General features: G+C 37.9%; 1 protein-coding gene across 1 annotated transcript in view; it reads right to left on the bottom strand.

Annotated features, from left to right (window-relative positions):
• LOC135071822 (multifunctional protein r) overlaps positions 1-17,486 on the bottom strand; it is a 34,194-nt gene extending 16,708 nt beyond the window's left edge. Inside the window, exons 1-13 of the mRNA XM_063965648.1 lie at positions 17,113-17,486; positions 15,495-15,645; positions 14,795-14,955; positions 13,050-13,200; positions 10,580-10,643; positions 10,400-10,494; positions 10,129-10,309; positions 7,305-7,523; positions 6,728-6,846; positions 6,315-6,590; positions 6,020-6,154; positions 5,548-5,760; positions 4,874-5,011 (exon numbers count right to left, since the gene is read on the bottom strand). Coding sequence (XP_063821718.1) covers positions 4,874-5,011; positions 5,548-5,760; positions 6,020-6,154; positions 6,315-6,590; positions 6,728-6,846; positions 7,305-7,523; positions 10,129-10,309; positions 10,400-10,494; positions 10,580-10,643; positions 13,050-13,200; positions 14,795-14,955; positions 15,495-15,635 — 1,893 coding nt within the window. The 5' untranslated portion in view covers positions 15,636-15,645; positions 17,113-17,486. The remainder of the gene's footprint in view (positions 1-4,873; positions 5,012-5,547; positions 5,761-6,019; positions 6,155-6,314; positions 6,591-6,727; positions 6,847-7,304; positions 7,524-10,128; positions 10,310-10,399; positions 10,495-10,579; positions 10,644-13,049; positions 13,201-14,794; positions 14,956-15,494; positions 15,646-17,112) is intronic.
• Positions 17,487-18,970: the final 1,484 nt, after the last annotated feature.

The following is an 18,970-nucleotide window of genomic DNA, read 5'->3' as shown; positions in this document are numbered from 1 at the left end:
TCAGGGCCATAGAAATACCCAATAACAGAAAAAAAATTAAAGGAAAAAAAACATGTGTTGACCAGTGTAATGGACATGGCGCACAATTTTTGTTGAAGATGCCAAAAGAAACTACAACAAATTAGAATGAATACTGTATTTTTACTTTTTTGATATCTTTAAAAATGACTGAAATATTCAAGCTCAAAGTGCGCTCTTCCGCTAGGAGCGATTTTCCGCGCGGATTTAGAAAATGTGACGTAGTAACATGAAAAGCTGCATGTAAGATATTATCTGTGTACAATGGTTAGAATGGTTAGTAGGGGAGCCGAAGCGGGGATGTCGGGACTTACTAAAGAGTGGCTGACTAACATACAAGGAAATACTTTGTACTTGGCTGACTGGCTGATTACCTCTAAGTATGAATTTTTGATATAAAACGGCATTAGTTTTTATGCCTCTCACCCAAAAAATACCTCAATTAAGCCCAAATTTGAGACCGCAGCCAAACTTTGAGTGACGATGGAAACTAGCCTAGATGGAGGTCACATGAAAATGAACTTCTGCTTCTTCATTGATAAAGACTTATCATTTACGATACCTTATCATTTTGTATTCCATTTTCAAGTCACTTTTTTTTCGCTTACTGTTTAAACAAAACGTGGGATTTTTTGAATCTCAGGTCTTTTGAACGCACATCTGAACGATGTCTGGTTTTAATTTCTTCAGTTACTCGGTGACCATGGCGCTTGCAACAGTGCCGAAATATTGGAAACTCAAAACTAAGGTACATGGTAGCAATCCCGTCAGTAATATAATAGGAAAATGTCTTGAAAAATAAGTAAATCGTATATTAATTTATGTAACTAATTTTATTATGTATCATACTTATAACTAATCACTTCATTCAGAACTAGAAAACGATTCCAAGGATTCCACTTTTCTTCAATAGATGATCAAGATAAAGAGTTATTTATTATAAATTGCTCTTCCACCATTTCAATTATTCTATCTTACATCTTACTTGATGAAATCTTTTTCAATTTTATTTACATGGTCATAACATTTTCACCATTCCTCTGCACCAATTTATGAGGTACACCTGAAACCCCCGATAAAGCAGCTATTATAAGAATAATATTTAAAAAACCCTCCTTCTGACGCAGTTAGGTAATAAACTAAATGTATCCAATTTCACTCCAACTTACTGTCAACTCAACGACGCGCTTTAAAATCAAAGATTGACTTTGAATTATGCCTTATTTTACAATACACATTGAAAACAATATGACTTGCTTGAGCTTTTTCGACTTTTTCACAAAAATAACAAATAGGCATGAAGAGATTACAAAATTTCTACAGCGATTGACAGTTCACTTGATTTACGTTGACAGGTGACAATAAAGCCATAGACATTTGCCATATGAAAGACACACTTTTCCAGTATTTTTGTTTGCCATGAGATTCTGGTACACCTATACCTATCATTTAATGAAAAGATAAACAAAATTTTTTCAGCACAACGAAAATCTGCTTTGGCGCGTAGCAATGCAACGTGACAACTACAGTTCGGACTTCTTTATGCGTCCACTACACATAATAAAATTCGAACTATCGCACATTTTTTCTTTTTAATTCTAATTCAGTAAAAAATGTTTTTGAAACCTTCATTCAAAATTCAAAAGTTATTATCATATGACAGAACTTATGACCAGACTATGTACATTGAATAAAATATTTTTCTTTTTATCATCAAACTTAGCAGTCTAATAAGTTACTATGACACTCAAGTTAATCCACATTCAGCACCATAGCCTCCCCTTCTACAAGGCCCTCTACAAATGTCAAAACGTCACTTAACCCTTTTAGCACCAGTTCTTTTGTTTTTGAGAAGATGTACCCAATTTTTATATCAATTTAAGTATAGTCCAGTCGTTTGGTACAAATTAACGTGATTATCTGGAAAGTGTTCCCTGAGTTTTGAAAATTGGTGATTAAAATAGATTTCGCTATGCTCTCTGTTAGTCTGTTAGTTAAGTGTGATTGCCGCGCTCGTTGCGAAATTGGAAAAATGCTGCCTTATAGAAGATTTTTGATAGTTACATTCTTTCCTATTTCGTCGTTCCAAATGACGTTCACTGCTGGACAAAGGCGAGAGGCCTTTGGGTTTTCCATAGGTTTTTCATAATGAACAGTCCTGCGCTGCCCGCATTCAGGCATTGCATTCATTCATTCTTCCCGCGACCTTTACCAGATCGTCGGTCCACCTAGTAGGAGGCCTGCCCACGCTACGTCTTCCAGCCCGTGGTCGCCACTCAAGAAATTTTCTGCCCCAATGGCCATCGTCTCTACGAGCTATGTGTCCCGCCCACTGCCACTTGATTTTAGCAATTCTGCGTGCTATGTCGGTCACTTTGGTTCTCCTGCGGATCTCCTCATTTCTGATTCGATCACGCAGGGAAACCCCGAGCATAGCCCGCTCCATTACCCTTTGGGTGACCTTGAGCCTTCTTATGAGGCCCATAGTAAGCGACCACGTTTCAGAACCTTAAACTTTCCTATTTATTTCACGACTAGCTTTTGCCTGCGGCTTCACCCGCGTGAAATTTATTGTCACAGATCGGCATAAATTATAGCCTATATGTTAATCTGGGTTACAAACAATAATATTGTACAGTTTCAACAAAATCCGTTGAGTACTTTTTGCGTGAAAGAGTAACAAACCTGAGACACAGGAATCTTAGTTCAGGTATCAACCCACCAACATTCTTACTTTTTGTTTTTCCTGATTGTTTGTTATCATAATATTACCTATCTGTTATGTTGGTGAGAAATAAACATTACTTTACTTTATTTTAAACTTCCAGACATCCAAACTTTCGCATTTATAATAATAGTAGGATACAATTATGTAATGTAGAAACAAACAAGAAAAAAAAAATTATACTTCAGCAACGCGAATTTTTTTATACTTCAGCATATTTAGGACACCCGGCAGCGTGTCCTGCCATGATCAAAGAAAAAAGAACTCGCAATTTAGCAGGTACATTAATTTGACTGTTTCACAACTGTAAATCTATTTCACTTACATTACATGAAATTTATCACATTTATCAAAGCTGTCTATGTCCCAAAAATTATAAAATGAAAAAAGTAGTTGTCAAAAACCTTTTTTAAGGCGGATTTTTTTCAATAAGGCGGGCGCGCGCGCGGCTATAAACGAGGTCACAAAATTCGGAAAGAACATAGCGAAATCTATTTATTCACCAATTTTCAAAAATTCCGGAAAACTTTCCAAGTAAAATTAACAAATAACTGGACTATTTACTCGTTATTGAGCACAGAGACACAAACTTGGTTATTTTTCCAGTTGGTTGGTTATATTTAAGTGCATAAATGTAAAAATGGCTTCATAGTGCACAAAATTGGCAATAGGTGGCATAATAATGGTTACTTTTATAGCGCATAGTTTGAAATGTGATTGAACGATGACAACTAACAACAGTTGTCAGTTAGGTAAAATTTTATTTTAGTTGGAAAAAGACAAAAAGTAGTAAATGGGTTAACGCGCTGGGGCTGCAAAATCATGTTGTGACGTCACGCGCGAATATTGGAAATTTTTGAAAATTTTAAAAAGTCCGTAAACTTCTCGAGGCTCTATCTTCGGTAATACTGGATGGATTGAGGTGAAATAAAAACTAGTGTAATGTGTGTGATCTAAACTTTAAATTAAGTCATAATTTAACTTAATATTACAACTTATGCGTGTTGTCCAGTGTACCAAGTTTCGTTAAAATCCGTAGAGTAGTTTTTGTTTCTATAAGGAACATACAGACAGACAAAAAATTTACTAATTGCATTTTTGGCATCAGTATCGATCACTAATCACCCCCTGATAGTTATTTTGAAAATATATTTCATGTACAGAATTGACCTCTCTACAGATTTATTATAAGTATAGATAGTCTAACACCCAGACCGGTCACAGAAATTAAAATGCATCATTTCAATTTCTGCCCGGCCGAGAATCGAACCCGGGACCTCTCGGCATAGTAGTCCATTCTGAACCACTACACCAAACGGCAGACGAATACATACCCATGACAATTAACACATTTTATTATTATTATTTTTTTCACTAAAACATTTAACTGATGATACATTAATTGATGTGTCCACGTGGGAATGTGTCTGATTGAAAATGTGTCCCGTTGAAATTGTGTCTCGTTGGAACCAAATCGTTATTCTCGGTTATAAACAATAATACTGTAAAGTTTCATCAAAATCCGTTCAGTAGTTTTTGCGTGAAAGAGTAACAAACATCCATCCAGACATCCAAACTTTCGCATTTATAATATGTATTAGTAGGATTTGCGTTGGTTTACGTATGGTTTACTAGCTTTTGCCCGCGGCTTCACCCGCGTGAAATTTAGTTTGTCACAGATCGTCATAAATTATAGCCTATATGTTATTCTCGGTTATAAACAATAATACTGTAAAGTTTCATTAAAATCCGTTCAGTAGTTTTTGCGTGAAAGAGTAACAAACATCCATCCAGACATCAAGATATCCAAACTTTCGCATTTTTGGATTAACTACACATAATTTTATTTTAATTTAAATAAGTACCTAGGTAGGTACTTTTTGTAGCAATATCGTATAAAGGGTGAATAATAATTTATGTTTAAATAATAAAGTATACACTTTATAAAACGTTTATAAAAAATCTATTTCACTACAGAATAAGAGTGAATTTATTTTATAACAATATTGAATGACTAAAATGTAATTACATCGTTAAACAATGTCTTGGACCACTATTTCACTAGCTGAAGTTTGCTGTTCTGTTTAGTATGGGATAGTCGATGAACTCCATCGTGTATTTTTCAGGCGCGCTTTCAAGTTCCAGTATTTGCAGGCAGTTGGTTAAAGGTGCGGCCTTCAGCCAGACGCCTGGCACGTAGAGCGTCACCTGCGGCCCCAGGCCAGGCCAGTACCGACCCAAGTTGTTGCCGTTCACCCAAACATAGCCCTAAAACAATGGTTTTAACGTTAAAAATACTCTAAGAGTTTACTCCAAAATCCTGAAGTTTCAATTTGTTTTTTACTGTACTTGATAAGTAAATGAATACCAATGCGCTGTCTATTGAAGCATGTAATTTAAGATTTCTTATTATAACATAAAAAATAAAATACCTAAGTGCTATTTTATTGGTTGATTTCTTCAGCGTCGCATCGTCATCGATGTAAGAATATGTATTGATAGAAATATAAACAATTTAAGTAATATCTATTCAAAATGTAGTGCAGTGCTATTTATACACTTAAACACGAGTGTTTGTTTTCATTGTTCTTTAATTTCCAATGTTTAACATAAATAACCACTCATAAACCACAATATTATACAAAATTAAATAAAGGAAATCAATAATAATGTTTGAAAATTTACAACACCATGAACTTAAAAGGTTTTAGTTCAGTTCAACAAAACGATACCTAAAAATTCTAATCCTTTGAACAATATTTTGGTTTATTTGTCCTTATGACCTTAGAATGTTATCTGCTTACCCTTCCCCATCCGGTGGTATCTAAGAAAGTATCTAAAGGCTGGTCCCCCTCGGGAAGGGTGAACTCCCCTTCGAACAATACCGGGCCTTTGCTCAAATTCGGCTGGTTCTCAAAATCTGCGTCATATCGATAAAGTAATTCTAAGGGATAACCACTAACGCTCCATTGCCCATTTAGTGTCTCACCGTTGTAAGTAACGGTACTCAGTATTCCCTGAAATATTAAAAAAAATGTTTAAATCATCATCATTATTATTAAAAGGTGATTTATTACTGCAGCAGGACGACCCTCTCTAATGTTCTAGAGGCAAATGAAGGATTAAGTTTCTTTTCTTTTCTTCTTTTAATTACTAAGATCGCGACCATTGAAGACTTTGTTTCATGGTCATCAAGCAAAAGTAAAAGGACAGGAAGCCTCTGAAGACTCCCTTTCCAGAATATCAAGAAATTAAATGTACCAAGGTACTTATTACCTTACGATCACGCAAATGTGATCCATAATTGATTCGTCCCTGGTTTTCCACTAATAAAGACAGTACTGATTCAGCCTTACTCTGTATACTTAATTCTTTTCTTCTGTACATTCTATTTATGGCACCTTTGAGTTCCTGTAAGTTTTAAAAAATCAGTGAATATAAGGTTTTTTCCTTGTAAATGAGTGAGTAATTACATTTATTTAGTACCAAAGCTATGCAGGCGCTATCGCAAAAGCTACTTAATTTGAGATCAGTTCGACTGTACACCTATTTTTGATATAAATGTACATACCCCATCTACATAAACATAAATCCAATCACGAGGTTTTTGTATTTCGAGTACACCCTTTCCCTCCTTCAATTTAGTTTCATATAGTACGAGTCCGCTTCTTTGTCTTAGTTTTTCGAAGTGTGGCAGCGTCGCGCCTGTTACGTCTGGGTATTTCTTGCCCAACATCGTACGCCCCAGGCTCGAGAGCAGTTCGATTCGGGGAGTCACTGTCACTGTCCCGTATGCCCCTTTACTAGACGGAGTGGGCTCTGGGATGTCTTTTGCTTCGAAGTTATACTAAAAGTAATGTAGAACATAGTATTTAATTTATAATTTAGGAAATAATGAGAGGCAAAACACGCTTATTGAAATTTCATTCATGATTCAAAAAGACAGCATTAAACCCTAAAGAGAACCAGTAACTTTATTTTTACCTGTTTAAGAACGTCGCGTATAGCATAATACTTGGGAGTGGGATCTCCAGCCTCAGTCAACGGTGCATCATAATCATACGAAGTAATATCTGGAGTATATGAGTTACCGTAGTTCGCCCCTGAAAAATATCATGTTCATTCTCTATCAACTGTACTTCGTTGGTAAAAACGGGTTTCAACATAATCGGTACGAATACTGCTAACGCCATGATGTGATCTCTCCATGTAAGTCACATTGATAAAAGTTTTAAATGAAACAAAGTGAATAATTTACGCATAGTACGCAGAACTGACGGCTGATGGGGCAGCAAGGTTCTGGAGTGGAGGCCGCGTACCGGAAAACGCAGCGTGGGACGTCCACCCACAAGGTGGACCGACGACATCATAAAGGTAGCAGGAAAGCGCTGGACGCAGGCCGCTACCAACCGGGTAGCATGGAAAGCATTGGGGGAGGCCTATGTTCAGCAATGGACGTCCTATGGCTGAGATGATGATGATGATGATGATGATGATGATGATGATGATGATGAATAATTTAACTTCCTATATGCTCGTCGCTTTCATTTGAAAATATTACCTGCAGAATATTCGAAGTTGCTTCCACCAAAGAACACATAAAAGTTAACATTGACATGTTGACTGAGCATTTCCCTGAGGTTCCTGACCACATCCTGGGTGTCCACCTGCTGGATGTGCTCGCCCCAGTGCGTCAGCCAGCCAGGGTAGTACTCGGAGTTCATCAGGGGACCCTCGGGCATGTACCGCCTCAAGGTACGGAACGCGTGGGTTACGTTTGCTGAAAAATAGCGAAGGAAAACGTTAGCTTTATGACTTGCAACAAATCGATTTGTCAAATTGTAAATTATCCTTGAAATCAACCTTCATATTTATTTTCTATGGTAGCTTAGTAACTTTTATTTAAAAATAATGTTTGAAAAAATAAACAACTTGGGAAAGCAGCGAAAGGTCGTGGGTTGGATTCCCGCCATAGGCAGTTCGCTTTTTTCAAGTTGTTTAGTTATTTAGAATTTAGTTGAGAGAAGCGACTACGATTAAAAAAAAATGGATCCATATTAATACGAATAAACAATAAAAATGTCGTTGAAGTCTTTTGTAGGGAAGTAATATACTAGTACACTTTCCACATTCTAGATTTTCCAGGATGATTGCAAAACAAATAAAAAATTAAACTTATAGTAATGTATGGTAGTGTGGGCAGGCCCCCCACAATGTGGACCGACGATCTGGTGAAGGTCGCGGGAGGTGCCTGGATGCGGGTGGCGCAGGACCAGTCTTTGTGGAAATCGGTACATTGTCCCCGAATATAAGACCCATAAAAGTCTGACACTGAATATGTTAGCGGAATTTGGTGTTTTTTTAGGTCCAAATTTCTGGAATACGGTGGAATTTGGCTTTTGATCTAGCGCTTTAATGGGTATTTCTCCGGAGGCAAAATTTTCGATGTCTTTGGGTATAGTTCTGTAACCAACTAACAAAATGGCATGCAATATTTTTTTTAGTATAGCTTAGGTTGATCCCTATCTGGCGCAAATTACATTTTTGAAATAATTGCTGTCTTTTTACATAATAAAAATATTTGAAGTGTGATTCTCTGATTCATATGGTGTGTCCGTTAGCCATTTTCCGGAACAAAATGGTTGATGTAGCATTTTCCTTTTGATATATCAATATAAATTAAAATTATTTCGAAAGCCAATGAGTTGTCCTTCTACAAAAAAAATGTTTCATAATTTTAATTAACTTAGTGTGTTCGCAAAAAAATAAATAAGCAGTGTCCGGCGTAAAATACTGATTCATATGTCGTGAGCTGTCCTTGACCATAACTGGTCAGGTTTTAATCATAAGAGTCTGGTTTCTGGCGTGGAGGCAAGTCCATCTTGCAACGGATTAGCCAGAAGGCAGACGTGGAGCTGGTTGGCTTAGAACCCGGTGTGACGAAGGCAAATACTTGATTCATCTGTGCTTGGTTCAGGTGGCATGCTGATTACAATGCCTACTTTATAAAATTACATTATTGCATTAAAAATCTAATCTGTCTTTCTTATGATGCTTTTGGGTTATAGATTCATGTAGAAAAATGACAACGCTGTAGTCTGTATGTTTGACGAGTTTTGCTCAATTTTAGGCAAAAAACTGATTTATCTGTGCGTGATTCATATGGTCAATGCCCTATATGAATCATAAAATAAATTAGTTTTTGGTCTATCAAGCACCAAAAAAGGGTTTTTTTAGCTAAGAATGACATCCCAGACTGCATCTCACTTAAGACCAGGTGCGATTGCGGTCTTGTTATGAATAAAAAAAAAACATTATCATTTTTATGCTAAGAATAAAATGTCTTTAAGCAGTAAATAAGTAGCTAGCAACCATAATACAAGCATAATTTGTTGCTTATTTTGTGGCTAAATGGCGCTGTATGAAATTGCCCAACGATTTATTTATTTTTATAATTATTTCAGCTACACTTAAGGCGTCCGTAGCACATAATAATATACTGCTGAGCATAGGCCTCCAATGATTTCGAGATTAACTGATTGCCATTGCCACAACCTCTATAAGCTCATCTCACCTTCTTCACCTTGTAGGTGGACGTCTTAACAACAATAGCTTGGATAAGTGATACAGCTCGGTAGAGTCATCTAAAATACCTTAGTGCCATAAGATGAAAGTCTACATCCAGTGTGTGTTATCAGTGATGACAAATTGTACTGAAAAGCGGCCTCTCACTGTAGGCTTACGAACCACAAAGCTGAAGTGATATTGGGCAAGACACATAGTATACAGAAATGATGGCCGATGGGATAGCACGTTTCTAGAGTGGAAGCCACGTGCCGGAAAGCTCAGTGTAGAACGTCCTCCCACAGGCAACAGTCCTCATGCAGGGCGCTACCCACCGGTCATTATGGAAATCATTGGGAGAGGCTTATGTTCAGTTGAAATGATTATGATGATGACAAAATATTATGGATGTATACTAAAGTTTCAAAAAAATGTTTTTTCACGAATTATTGTGGAATCGTTGCATTTTCTCGTAACAACAGATGATTGTTTTTGTTATAATATGATTATTTTCTTGATTTAGAGCCAATTGTACATAAAGATTATAAATTTTATTTCTATTTTTGATTAATATGTAACAACTTCTGATTCATATGGGCACAAAATATTTGAACGTCGATATCTTGAAAACTACTTTACAAAAACGAGTCCCTTATCCAAATATATGTTATTGGGTGTACCTATTTTCATATGAGTCTATGTTACAAAACTAAAATTGAATTTGAAATTTGTCCATATGAATCAGCCGAAGAATGCGATTTCGAATAAGTGCCCTAATAAGATCCGAGGTGGCAACGCAACACTGATGTAAGGTAACATACTGGCAGTTCCAAAGTCGATGGTAGTGAGTGCACCGTCGACGGCGCCGCCGAGGAACATGGCGGGGTATGTGCCGTCGGTGGTGTACAGGAGCGCATTACGGCCAATGTGTTTCAGGAGTATGTCACGGCTTTTTTCTTTGTATGGCTTATCATCACCGTAACTGCCGTATTCATTCTCCACCTGTATGTCAATAAATACAAAACATACTGCATACGATTAATTAAATCACTTTGGCTGGAATGTATAATTATAAATTGAATTAAAACGTACCTGAACCAATATAATGGGACCGCCATTTCCAAACAAAAGTGGAGTCAATTCTTGAAATAATTTTTCTAACCATATTTCACTTTCTCTGATGAAGTCTGTAACGTTAAAGGTTTTTATTAAATGGCACTTGTTTATAATTTTATTAAATAAAAGAAATAAATAAAATAATGCCAATGTTACCGCTATCAGTGGTGCGAAGTTTAATGTTAGGATATTTTCCTAGGAGCCAGTACGGGAAACCTCCCTGAAACAAAACAAAATAAAATTATAGCTTTTTTTTTTTTTTTTTTTATGTGATAGGAGGCAAACGAGCAGACGGATCACCTGATGGTAAGTGATTACCGTCGCCCATAGACACCCGCAGACCCAGGGGCGTTACAGGTGCGTTGCCGGCCTTTAAGATAAAGATACGCTCTCCTCTTGAAAGTTTGCAGGTCGTATCCGTCCGGAAACACCGCAGACGACAGTCCATTCCACAGTTTGGTTGTACGGGGCAGGAAGTTTCTAGAAAAACGTACTGTTGTAGACTGCCAACCATCTAAGTGATGGGGGTGGAAGTGCTGTCGGGTAGATCGGTGGCGAAAAGTGGCGGCAGGAATAAGTCCGGATAATTCTTCGGAGCACTCCCCGTGATACATGCGATAGAAGATGCACAGTGAGGATACATCTCTACGCAGCGCCAAGGGGTCAAGCCGATCCGAAATGTCCTGGCAGTCAACGATTCGAGCTGCTCTCCGTTCAATGCGGTCCAGAGGGAGAAGCTGGTACTGGGGCGCACCTGCCCAAAGATGAGAACAGTATTCCATATGAGGCCGAACCTGCGCCTTGTAAAGTTGCAGACGATGGGCTGGAGTGAAATACCGTCTCGATCTATTGAGCACACCAAGCTTCTTCGAGGCTAATTTAGCCTTACCCTCTAAATGACCACGGAACTGGACTTCGCTCGATATGTCGACACCAAGGATTCCGATATTGGCTGAGGCAGTTAGGGGAGTGCTCTCGAAACAGCGGGATACGACAAACGGCAACTTTTTGGCGGTGAACGCGCAAACTTGTGTCTTTGTAGGGTTAAATTGGACCAAATTGCGTCTTAACTAGCTTCTTCAAAGTAACTATGGCAATTGTTTGATATCGTTAATTAACAAATACTGTTATTGTTTCCCATCCAAATCATGTAGGGCCAGTAGGGCTCCGGGTGGAATAGATTTTCCAAGCAAAAGCTTTATATTTCTATTTCTAGTTTTTTTTTATCCACAACGAGGAAGCTCTTGGCCTGTATAAGTGAATAATTGTGAAGAGGAGCGGTTCTTCCCAACACAGGCAATGTCTTGCCTAAAGGGAAGTTCCTACCACTATCTGTATATTACTTAGACTAAGTTACCTACGAAAATAATTATTTATTTATTATTATTTGTATCTCACCTGATCAATTTATGGACAGTTCACACAGTTTTGGTAGAAAGTCACCAGACTTAGACGTAAAGTCTTGAGACTTAAAGACTATCGTTCGCGTACCAAGTCCCTCTCAGCGCATATGTAGGGCCCCGGTCGGAGCAGCACGTGCAGGCCCTTCGCACGAACGCGGCCACGTCGCGGTCGCCCTTGAACTTGTACTGGACTTTAGACGTAAAGTCTTAAGACTTAGAGATGACTATCGTTCGCGTACCAAGTCCCTCTCAGCGCAGATGTAGGGCCCCGGTCGGAGCAACACGTGCAGGCCCTCCGCAGCGGCGGCGCGCACGAACGCGGCAACGTCGCGGTCGCCCTTGATCTTGTACTGGACTTTAGACGTAAAGTCTTAAGACTTAGAGATGAGTATCGTTTGCGTACCAAGTCCCTCTCAGCGCAGATGTAGGGCCCCGGTCGGAGCAGCACGTGCAGGCCCTCCGCAGCGGCGGCGCGCACGAACGCGGCCACGTCGCGGTTGCCCTTGAACTTGTACTGGACATTAGACGTAAAGTCTTAAGACTTAGAGATGACTATCGTTCGCGTACCAAGTCCCTCTCAGCGCAGATGTAGGGCCCCGGTCGGAGCAGCACGTGCAGGCCCTCCGCAGCGGCGGCGCGCACGAACGCGGCCACGTCGCGGTTGCCCTTGAACTTGTACTGGACATTAGACGTAAAGTCTTAAGACTTAGAGATGACTATCGTTCGCGTACCAAGTCCCTCTCAGCGCAGATGTAGGGCCCCGGTCGGAGCAGCACGTGCAGGCCCTCCGCAGCGGCGGCACGAACGAACGCGGCCACGTCGCGGTCGCCCTTGAACTTGAACTGGACTTTAGACGTAAAGCCTTAAGACTTATAGATGACTATCGTTTGCGTACCAAGTCCCTCTCAGCGCAGATGTAGGGCCCCGGTCGGAGCAGCACGTGCAGGCCCTCCGCAGCGGCGGCGCGCACGAACGCGGCCACGTCGCGGTTGCCCTTGAACTTGTACTGGACATTAGACGTAAAGTCTTAAGACTTAGAGATGACTATCGTTCGCGTACCAAGTCCCTCTCAGCGCAGATGTAGGGCCCCGGTCGGAGCAGCACGTGCAGGCCCTCCGCAGCGGCGGCGCGCACGAACGCGGCCACGTCGCGGTCGCCCTTGAAATTGTACTGGACATTAGACGTAAAGTCTTAAGACTTAGAGATGACTATCGTTCGCGTACCAAGTCCCTCTCAGCGCAGATGTAGGGCCCCGGTCGGAGCAGCACGTGCAGGCCCTCCGCAGCGGCGGCGCGCACGAACGCGGCCACGTCGCGGTCGCCCTTGAAATTGTACTGCCGCTCCTCGGGCTCGTGGTAGCTCCATTCTACGTACCTTTGCATAAAAAATAAAAAAATATTGAAGACGTAGGTATTACGAGTATTGCAATGTTTCATTTGTATAACAAATGTACAGGGTGTTTGTAGTAAAGCGTCCGTTGAGAGACCACACATGACGCGACCAGTTTGAAAACTTGAAAACTTTCAAATGCTATGGCAGAAACTTAGATGCAATCATGCAACTCAAAAGTAACTAGAAATTGCAGTTTCGATGCAGTTGCGTTTCACCGTCTTTTCTGGGCCTTAGGATCAAATGGGCGAACTTGTATTCTTGAAATGACCTTAACACCCACGAAGTTTGTCTAACCTTCCGCCAAACACCCTGTATAGTGAACCCGAAAGGTTTTGATTGGAGTTTTGGCAAACCACAGGTTTTTGGTTGCTTTTTTAATATAGAGGTACTTAATGGGGCAGCAATGTTTTTTGTTCAGTTCAGCAAACTGTACAAACAGTTGATTAGTGGGTTTTAAATTACCGTTGTTTCATTGGGGTGTAAGAATAAACAAAAAAGAATTTGATTCTACTACACTGAGATGCGATTTAAATATATTCTTAGATTCTAATCAAGAACCACCGCATTCAATGTATAAAGTAAATATAATGATACCTAAGCGTTTTTATATTTACTAATTTACACTTGTACAGGACCGGAACAATGTCCCTAGCATGAAAAATGTACATTTTATAATACTTATTTATGAGTTAATTTCTCACAGCCTTGTATCATCTCAACCATGAATTTGTCTTTAATACTCGTTTGTTAATTTTTGGGATACTTAATTGTTACAATACCTACCTACCTGATTGTAAATATTCATATTGAGGAAAAACTTGTTTTTATGTAGCTCGCTAAACATCTGGCCGATTAAATTATGCAGAAATACCTTACCTATAGTTCAACCAAAACGTAATTGACCATTGTTTGTTAAAAATACTTACCACAAAAAAATCAAGAGCTATAAAACCTTAACTTGTATGATAAACGATGTTAAACAATATTTATAATTAAGGTTCTTAATAATAATTATTAAGTTAAGTAAGTAGGTAAAGCACAATAACTTGACATCAATCGACATTACAAAAAAGGTGAACAATTTTTGAAGTTGTGCTTGCTGACACGAGGCTTTTATTCCAGAACTTTTCTAAGTTTATTTTATAAGCCGCATACTAAATTATAATATCAATTAAATTACGGAAGTTTTTGAAAACGGACGAACGAAGTAAAGGTCGGGCCGCACTTGACGCTGATGCGTGGCGCGACACAAAGCGTAAAATTAAAAGTTATATTGCTATTTTACATTTTGTATGGTGCGGTGCGTCTCATTGCAACGCTGCAGCAAGGCGATAGGCGAAGAAAAGTGCAGCGCTGTGCCGCCCCACACAAATGCAGTCCGAGAGGGCCTAATGTGATTTTACATCAAACGTCGTCACAGTGAGTGCGTAAAAAAATGTCAATAACTGTATGACGGATTGTACAGCGCCCTTAGCGGAAAACTTTCAAGAAGTAAAATTTTGCATTTTTTTAACGCACTCGCTAGTGAGGACGTTTGATGTAAACTCACACTAAGCTCTTTGAACTTTGTTCTTACGTGGAGACAGCATTGAGCCCGGCCGCCTTGAGCTTGCGCAGGCGGTCGCGCCAGTAGGCCGAGGGCAGTCGGAAGTAGTGCAGCGAGCCGGACACGATGTGCAGCGGCTGGCCGTCCAGCATGAACTCGTTGCCGACGATGCTGATGTTGTGGCTTGCGCTCTGGTCAAATACAGAATAAAATACTTTTATTTAAGTATGCGCCTTTATTCTTTTTGCAGAAAAAGGCGCGGGCACACAATTACTTTCAGCCTCGAAAACATTTGAATATCTTTTTTCTTAATTTCTAGTCACCTTATGACTTAGAAAGAAAATATACCTACTTACCTACTTAGGAATTTTTTTTCTAAGTCGTGTATGGCATCGCATGATATTATTTACAGTACCTCTATACGCCCCCTATATTATAGCCGCCCTAGGGGGCGCTGTTTAATTTTTCATACAAAATTTTTCGATGACACTTTGAATACGCAACGAAACGAACTCGAAAGTTTTTCCTACTAGAGGTACTGTACTAGAGGTTCTATTCTTAAGTATTTTATCTCTCTAAAAAAAACAGGTTGTTCGATAAAAGATCAAATTAAAAGGGTTCAGTGGATTTTGATATGGTGGATGAAAAAGCGGGAGATCACATTTTCTATGTGGTGTGTCTTAGAAGACTCATTGGCTGAAATTATGAAAATTGCTTAAAATTAACTTGCCTTGATGTGACTTGGGGAAGCTCCGACCTGCGTGACGACAGGCTCAAGGGATGGTACCTCGGCAGCTCGTGCGCATGTCGCGGTCAAAGCGAAGACCAGGCACAACGTCCTGATGAAACCCATACTCAGTGGGTAAGACATTTTCTTGTCTCTACAAACGAACAACACAATATTATAAAAGCTTTTTAAGGTGTTAGCATATTATTATGTGTTAGTTAACTTTAAAAATATTACGAAACTTACAGCGCAAAAAGATTTCATAGATGGAAAGAACTATTTTTAAAAATCATTAGATGGAAAGAAAACAAAGTTATACCTAAAAATAATTAAAAAAAAAATACACACAGTGAAAAAGCTGCTGTTAACTGTGACTGAAATTATAAAACAAACGGCGAGATAATTAAGTAGGTACAAAAACAATATTTTGTACGAATACGACCATACATATTTTAATTTATCTGTGTGGATTTATGATTTTCTACAAATTTACTTCACTTTATTTTTAAAATTACTTGTACATAATGGGGATAACTTCAAAATGTAGTCCGTAAACTAAATCAGCCTATTTATAATGTAATTGCCAACTTCTGTTACGAGTACGATAGGAATTCGTAGTACAAAATAATGTTAACAATAAGGAAAAAAATATTGAATATATCACCTTTGATTAATTAACATCATTTCTGGTCGTTAAAATGTTGTTTTCATATTGAGTTAAATTATGTGTTACTTATGGAACAGGACAACAAATTAATCAAATATTAATTAATTTAATATGTATGTAGATAAAATATATGCAAAGAGAGAAGAGTGTAAAATAAGTTCTTTGGAGCTCTTGAAAAACACACTTACATAGAAGCCTTAATTCCTTTAAGAAACTATCCTACTTATAATTAATGAATACCTACGCTTACTTATTCAAGAACAATAGAATGGACAAATATTATTTAATTGGAAGATTTTGAAAGAAAAATATCCATGCCTATTGCGATTACACAGGTGCGCTTGAAATGCAATGTAAACTTAATAGTTTATAATAGATAATACCTACCTATTATTATACGAATTTGTTTTCTACAATCCTTACACGCAAACGTGTAAATTGAATTTTATTTGTGAAACTTTATTCCATTCTATTTAGTACTAATTCCGATTTTGTCTGTAATTGTAGAGTTTAATTACAATTAAGAAACTTTATTGCTTACTAAATGTAATTAGTAAATATCTATCGGGCTTAAATTAAGTCTTGGCAATAAGTTACATGTACAGGCATGATGAACTGAACACCAATTGCTTTACTAATTTAAGAAGAGTATGAAGTTTAAAACTGACTTAGCTAAACGTAAACAAGGTCGTCTGTCGGTTAAAAAGTTGACACTGTTCAACCTAATGATTTCATTTAATTAAATAATTCGATAGGTAAGTATGTAGTACTTATAGGTTTAAATTAAAATTTGTTACGAAGTGTACGTGCATTACTTTGTCATGCACGCTAATTGCTCTACTCTGTCATTCCACAAGTATAACAGACGGACTGTACAAAATAGTAAACCATCGCGCAATTGCAGACATAGATACTATGATCTTAGGCATGCAAATAGATTGTTCTGTGGCTCACCAGTCACCACGGGAAGCACGGCAATGACCTGCGTTGGGTAGACAGTGAACTCTCTTGGCCCGGGGTCTGATAATCGTCGCCGACTGGGCTAGCTTAGTTGAAATAATGGAGCCGGCCCCTAGCAAACTTTTCTACCGAGACACGACCGTACTCTTCGCAGGCCCCTCAAGCACTCCCGTTTAATATGTTTTGACTCTATGTGTGCCTAACTTGCTTAAAACAACACCGTTTCGTCTGGCATTATACCTGCTTTGTTTCAAAAGTCACCGAATAATAAATGAATTAAAATAAATCAGTTCCGACTATGTCAAGTATGTAAAGGTGTACTCACTCGCAAATATTCAGTACACTGCACTGCAAAACACGTCTAATAACTGCAAGTAGCACAACAAAATGACTATAAGTAGATAACAAAGGCTATTAAATATTATGATGATAATAACTTCATAATTACTTACTGTTTTAAGACGCCGAAACCAATTCATTTATCAGTACTTGTAGGTTGTTTTGTTTCAATCTACATTATGTATCTGCGTGTTTGTTTTCCTATTGCTTAATACTTAGTTTTGTACACTTGGGAGCAAATAAATAGAGCCACTCATTTTGTACGTTTTATTTGGCTTACTTACTGAACATTATACTTTGAAACATTTAAAAAATATAATACCTATAATTTAATAATTTCAGTCTACTTACGATCAAAAAGTCCAACATTTATAGTTCAAAGTGATGATTTATGTTAGAAAATCGTTCTTTATTACTTATTTTTAATGTAGAGAGCTTTTGGGAAGGGTGAACTGACCTTCGTGAAACCCTTTGTTCATGCCGAATTCTTTTTGAGAACTGGATCAACAGTTTAAACATTACTGAAGGCCAACCACTAGCAGCCCTCGCAGTTATCGTCAGTAAGCTTTAAATACTTCACACCATTGTTATATATTTTGTATTAATTATATTATAATATTTTATGTATTATATTAGTATAAGTTTTTTTGTATTTGTACTATTTTGCACCGCCTACTTAAATTCTCTGTTTTGTCTAATTTTCTGGTTAGCTGGAAGAGAATGCCACATGGCATTAAGCTCGCCTGTTGTACCACTGTTTTTTATGTGTGCAATAAAGATTTTAAATAAATAAATAAAGTAGGTACGAATTTTGAGTATAAGCTCATAACTCATTTTCCTTTGATGCAGACATTAACGGAGTATCATCATAAAAGTATCTAAAACATAACAGAACGATAGAATAGTTATGATTTTAAAGGATAAATTGAATCGTTTTAATTTTGATAATGTAGAACTTAATTTTAAGTTCTAATTGCGTTATTGCGGTTTTGTGAATCAAAATAATGTAACTTGCATTGATTGTTAAATTCAAAAAATAAAAATAATAATTAACCAATTTAAACCTACTACTTTCTAATGCATCATTTTAAAAATATTTTCTACGTTGCATTCTGTGGCATTTAATTATTTCATTTTTCAATTTAATGTTGCTAAATGCGGTTGTTACTATTTCATGCTTTCACACTTTGCGGCTCTTTAAGAGAGAACAACACGACAAGTCACATCATTTATGAAAAATATACCGTGCAATAATTACAAAGATTTCTTTAGAAAACTCAGCGCTTCGTAATAAAAGATAAGCATAATATCTGTTTGTCTTGTTACACACGTAAGGTACGATTCGACCAAACTTTTATTCGAGAATAACTCCTGGTATTATGGCACATTGACAGTTTCAGTATGGGAAAAATGTATGCAAAACTGACGATTTATTCTGAGATTAATATTTAATTTACTCTTGTTTGGTCGAATCCATGCAGTTATTATAATATATTAAACAGGGGGGTTTTCC

Source organism: Ostrinia nubilalis, chromosome 5, assembly GCF_963855985.1.
Source record: "Ostrinia nubilalis chromosome 5, ilOstNubi1.1, whole genome shotgun sequence".
In the NCBI taxonomy this organism is placed as follows: domain Eukaryota; kingdom Metazoa; phylum Arthropoda; class Insecta; order Lepidoptera; family Crambidae; genus Ostrinia; species Ostrinia nubilalis.
This window is presented reverse-complemented; position numbering and strand designations above follow the sequence as displayed.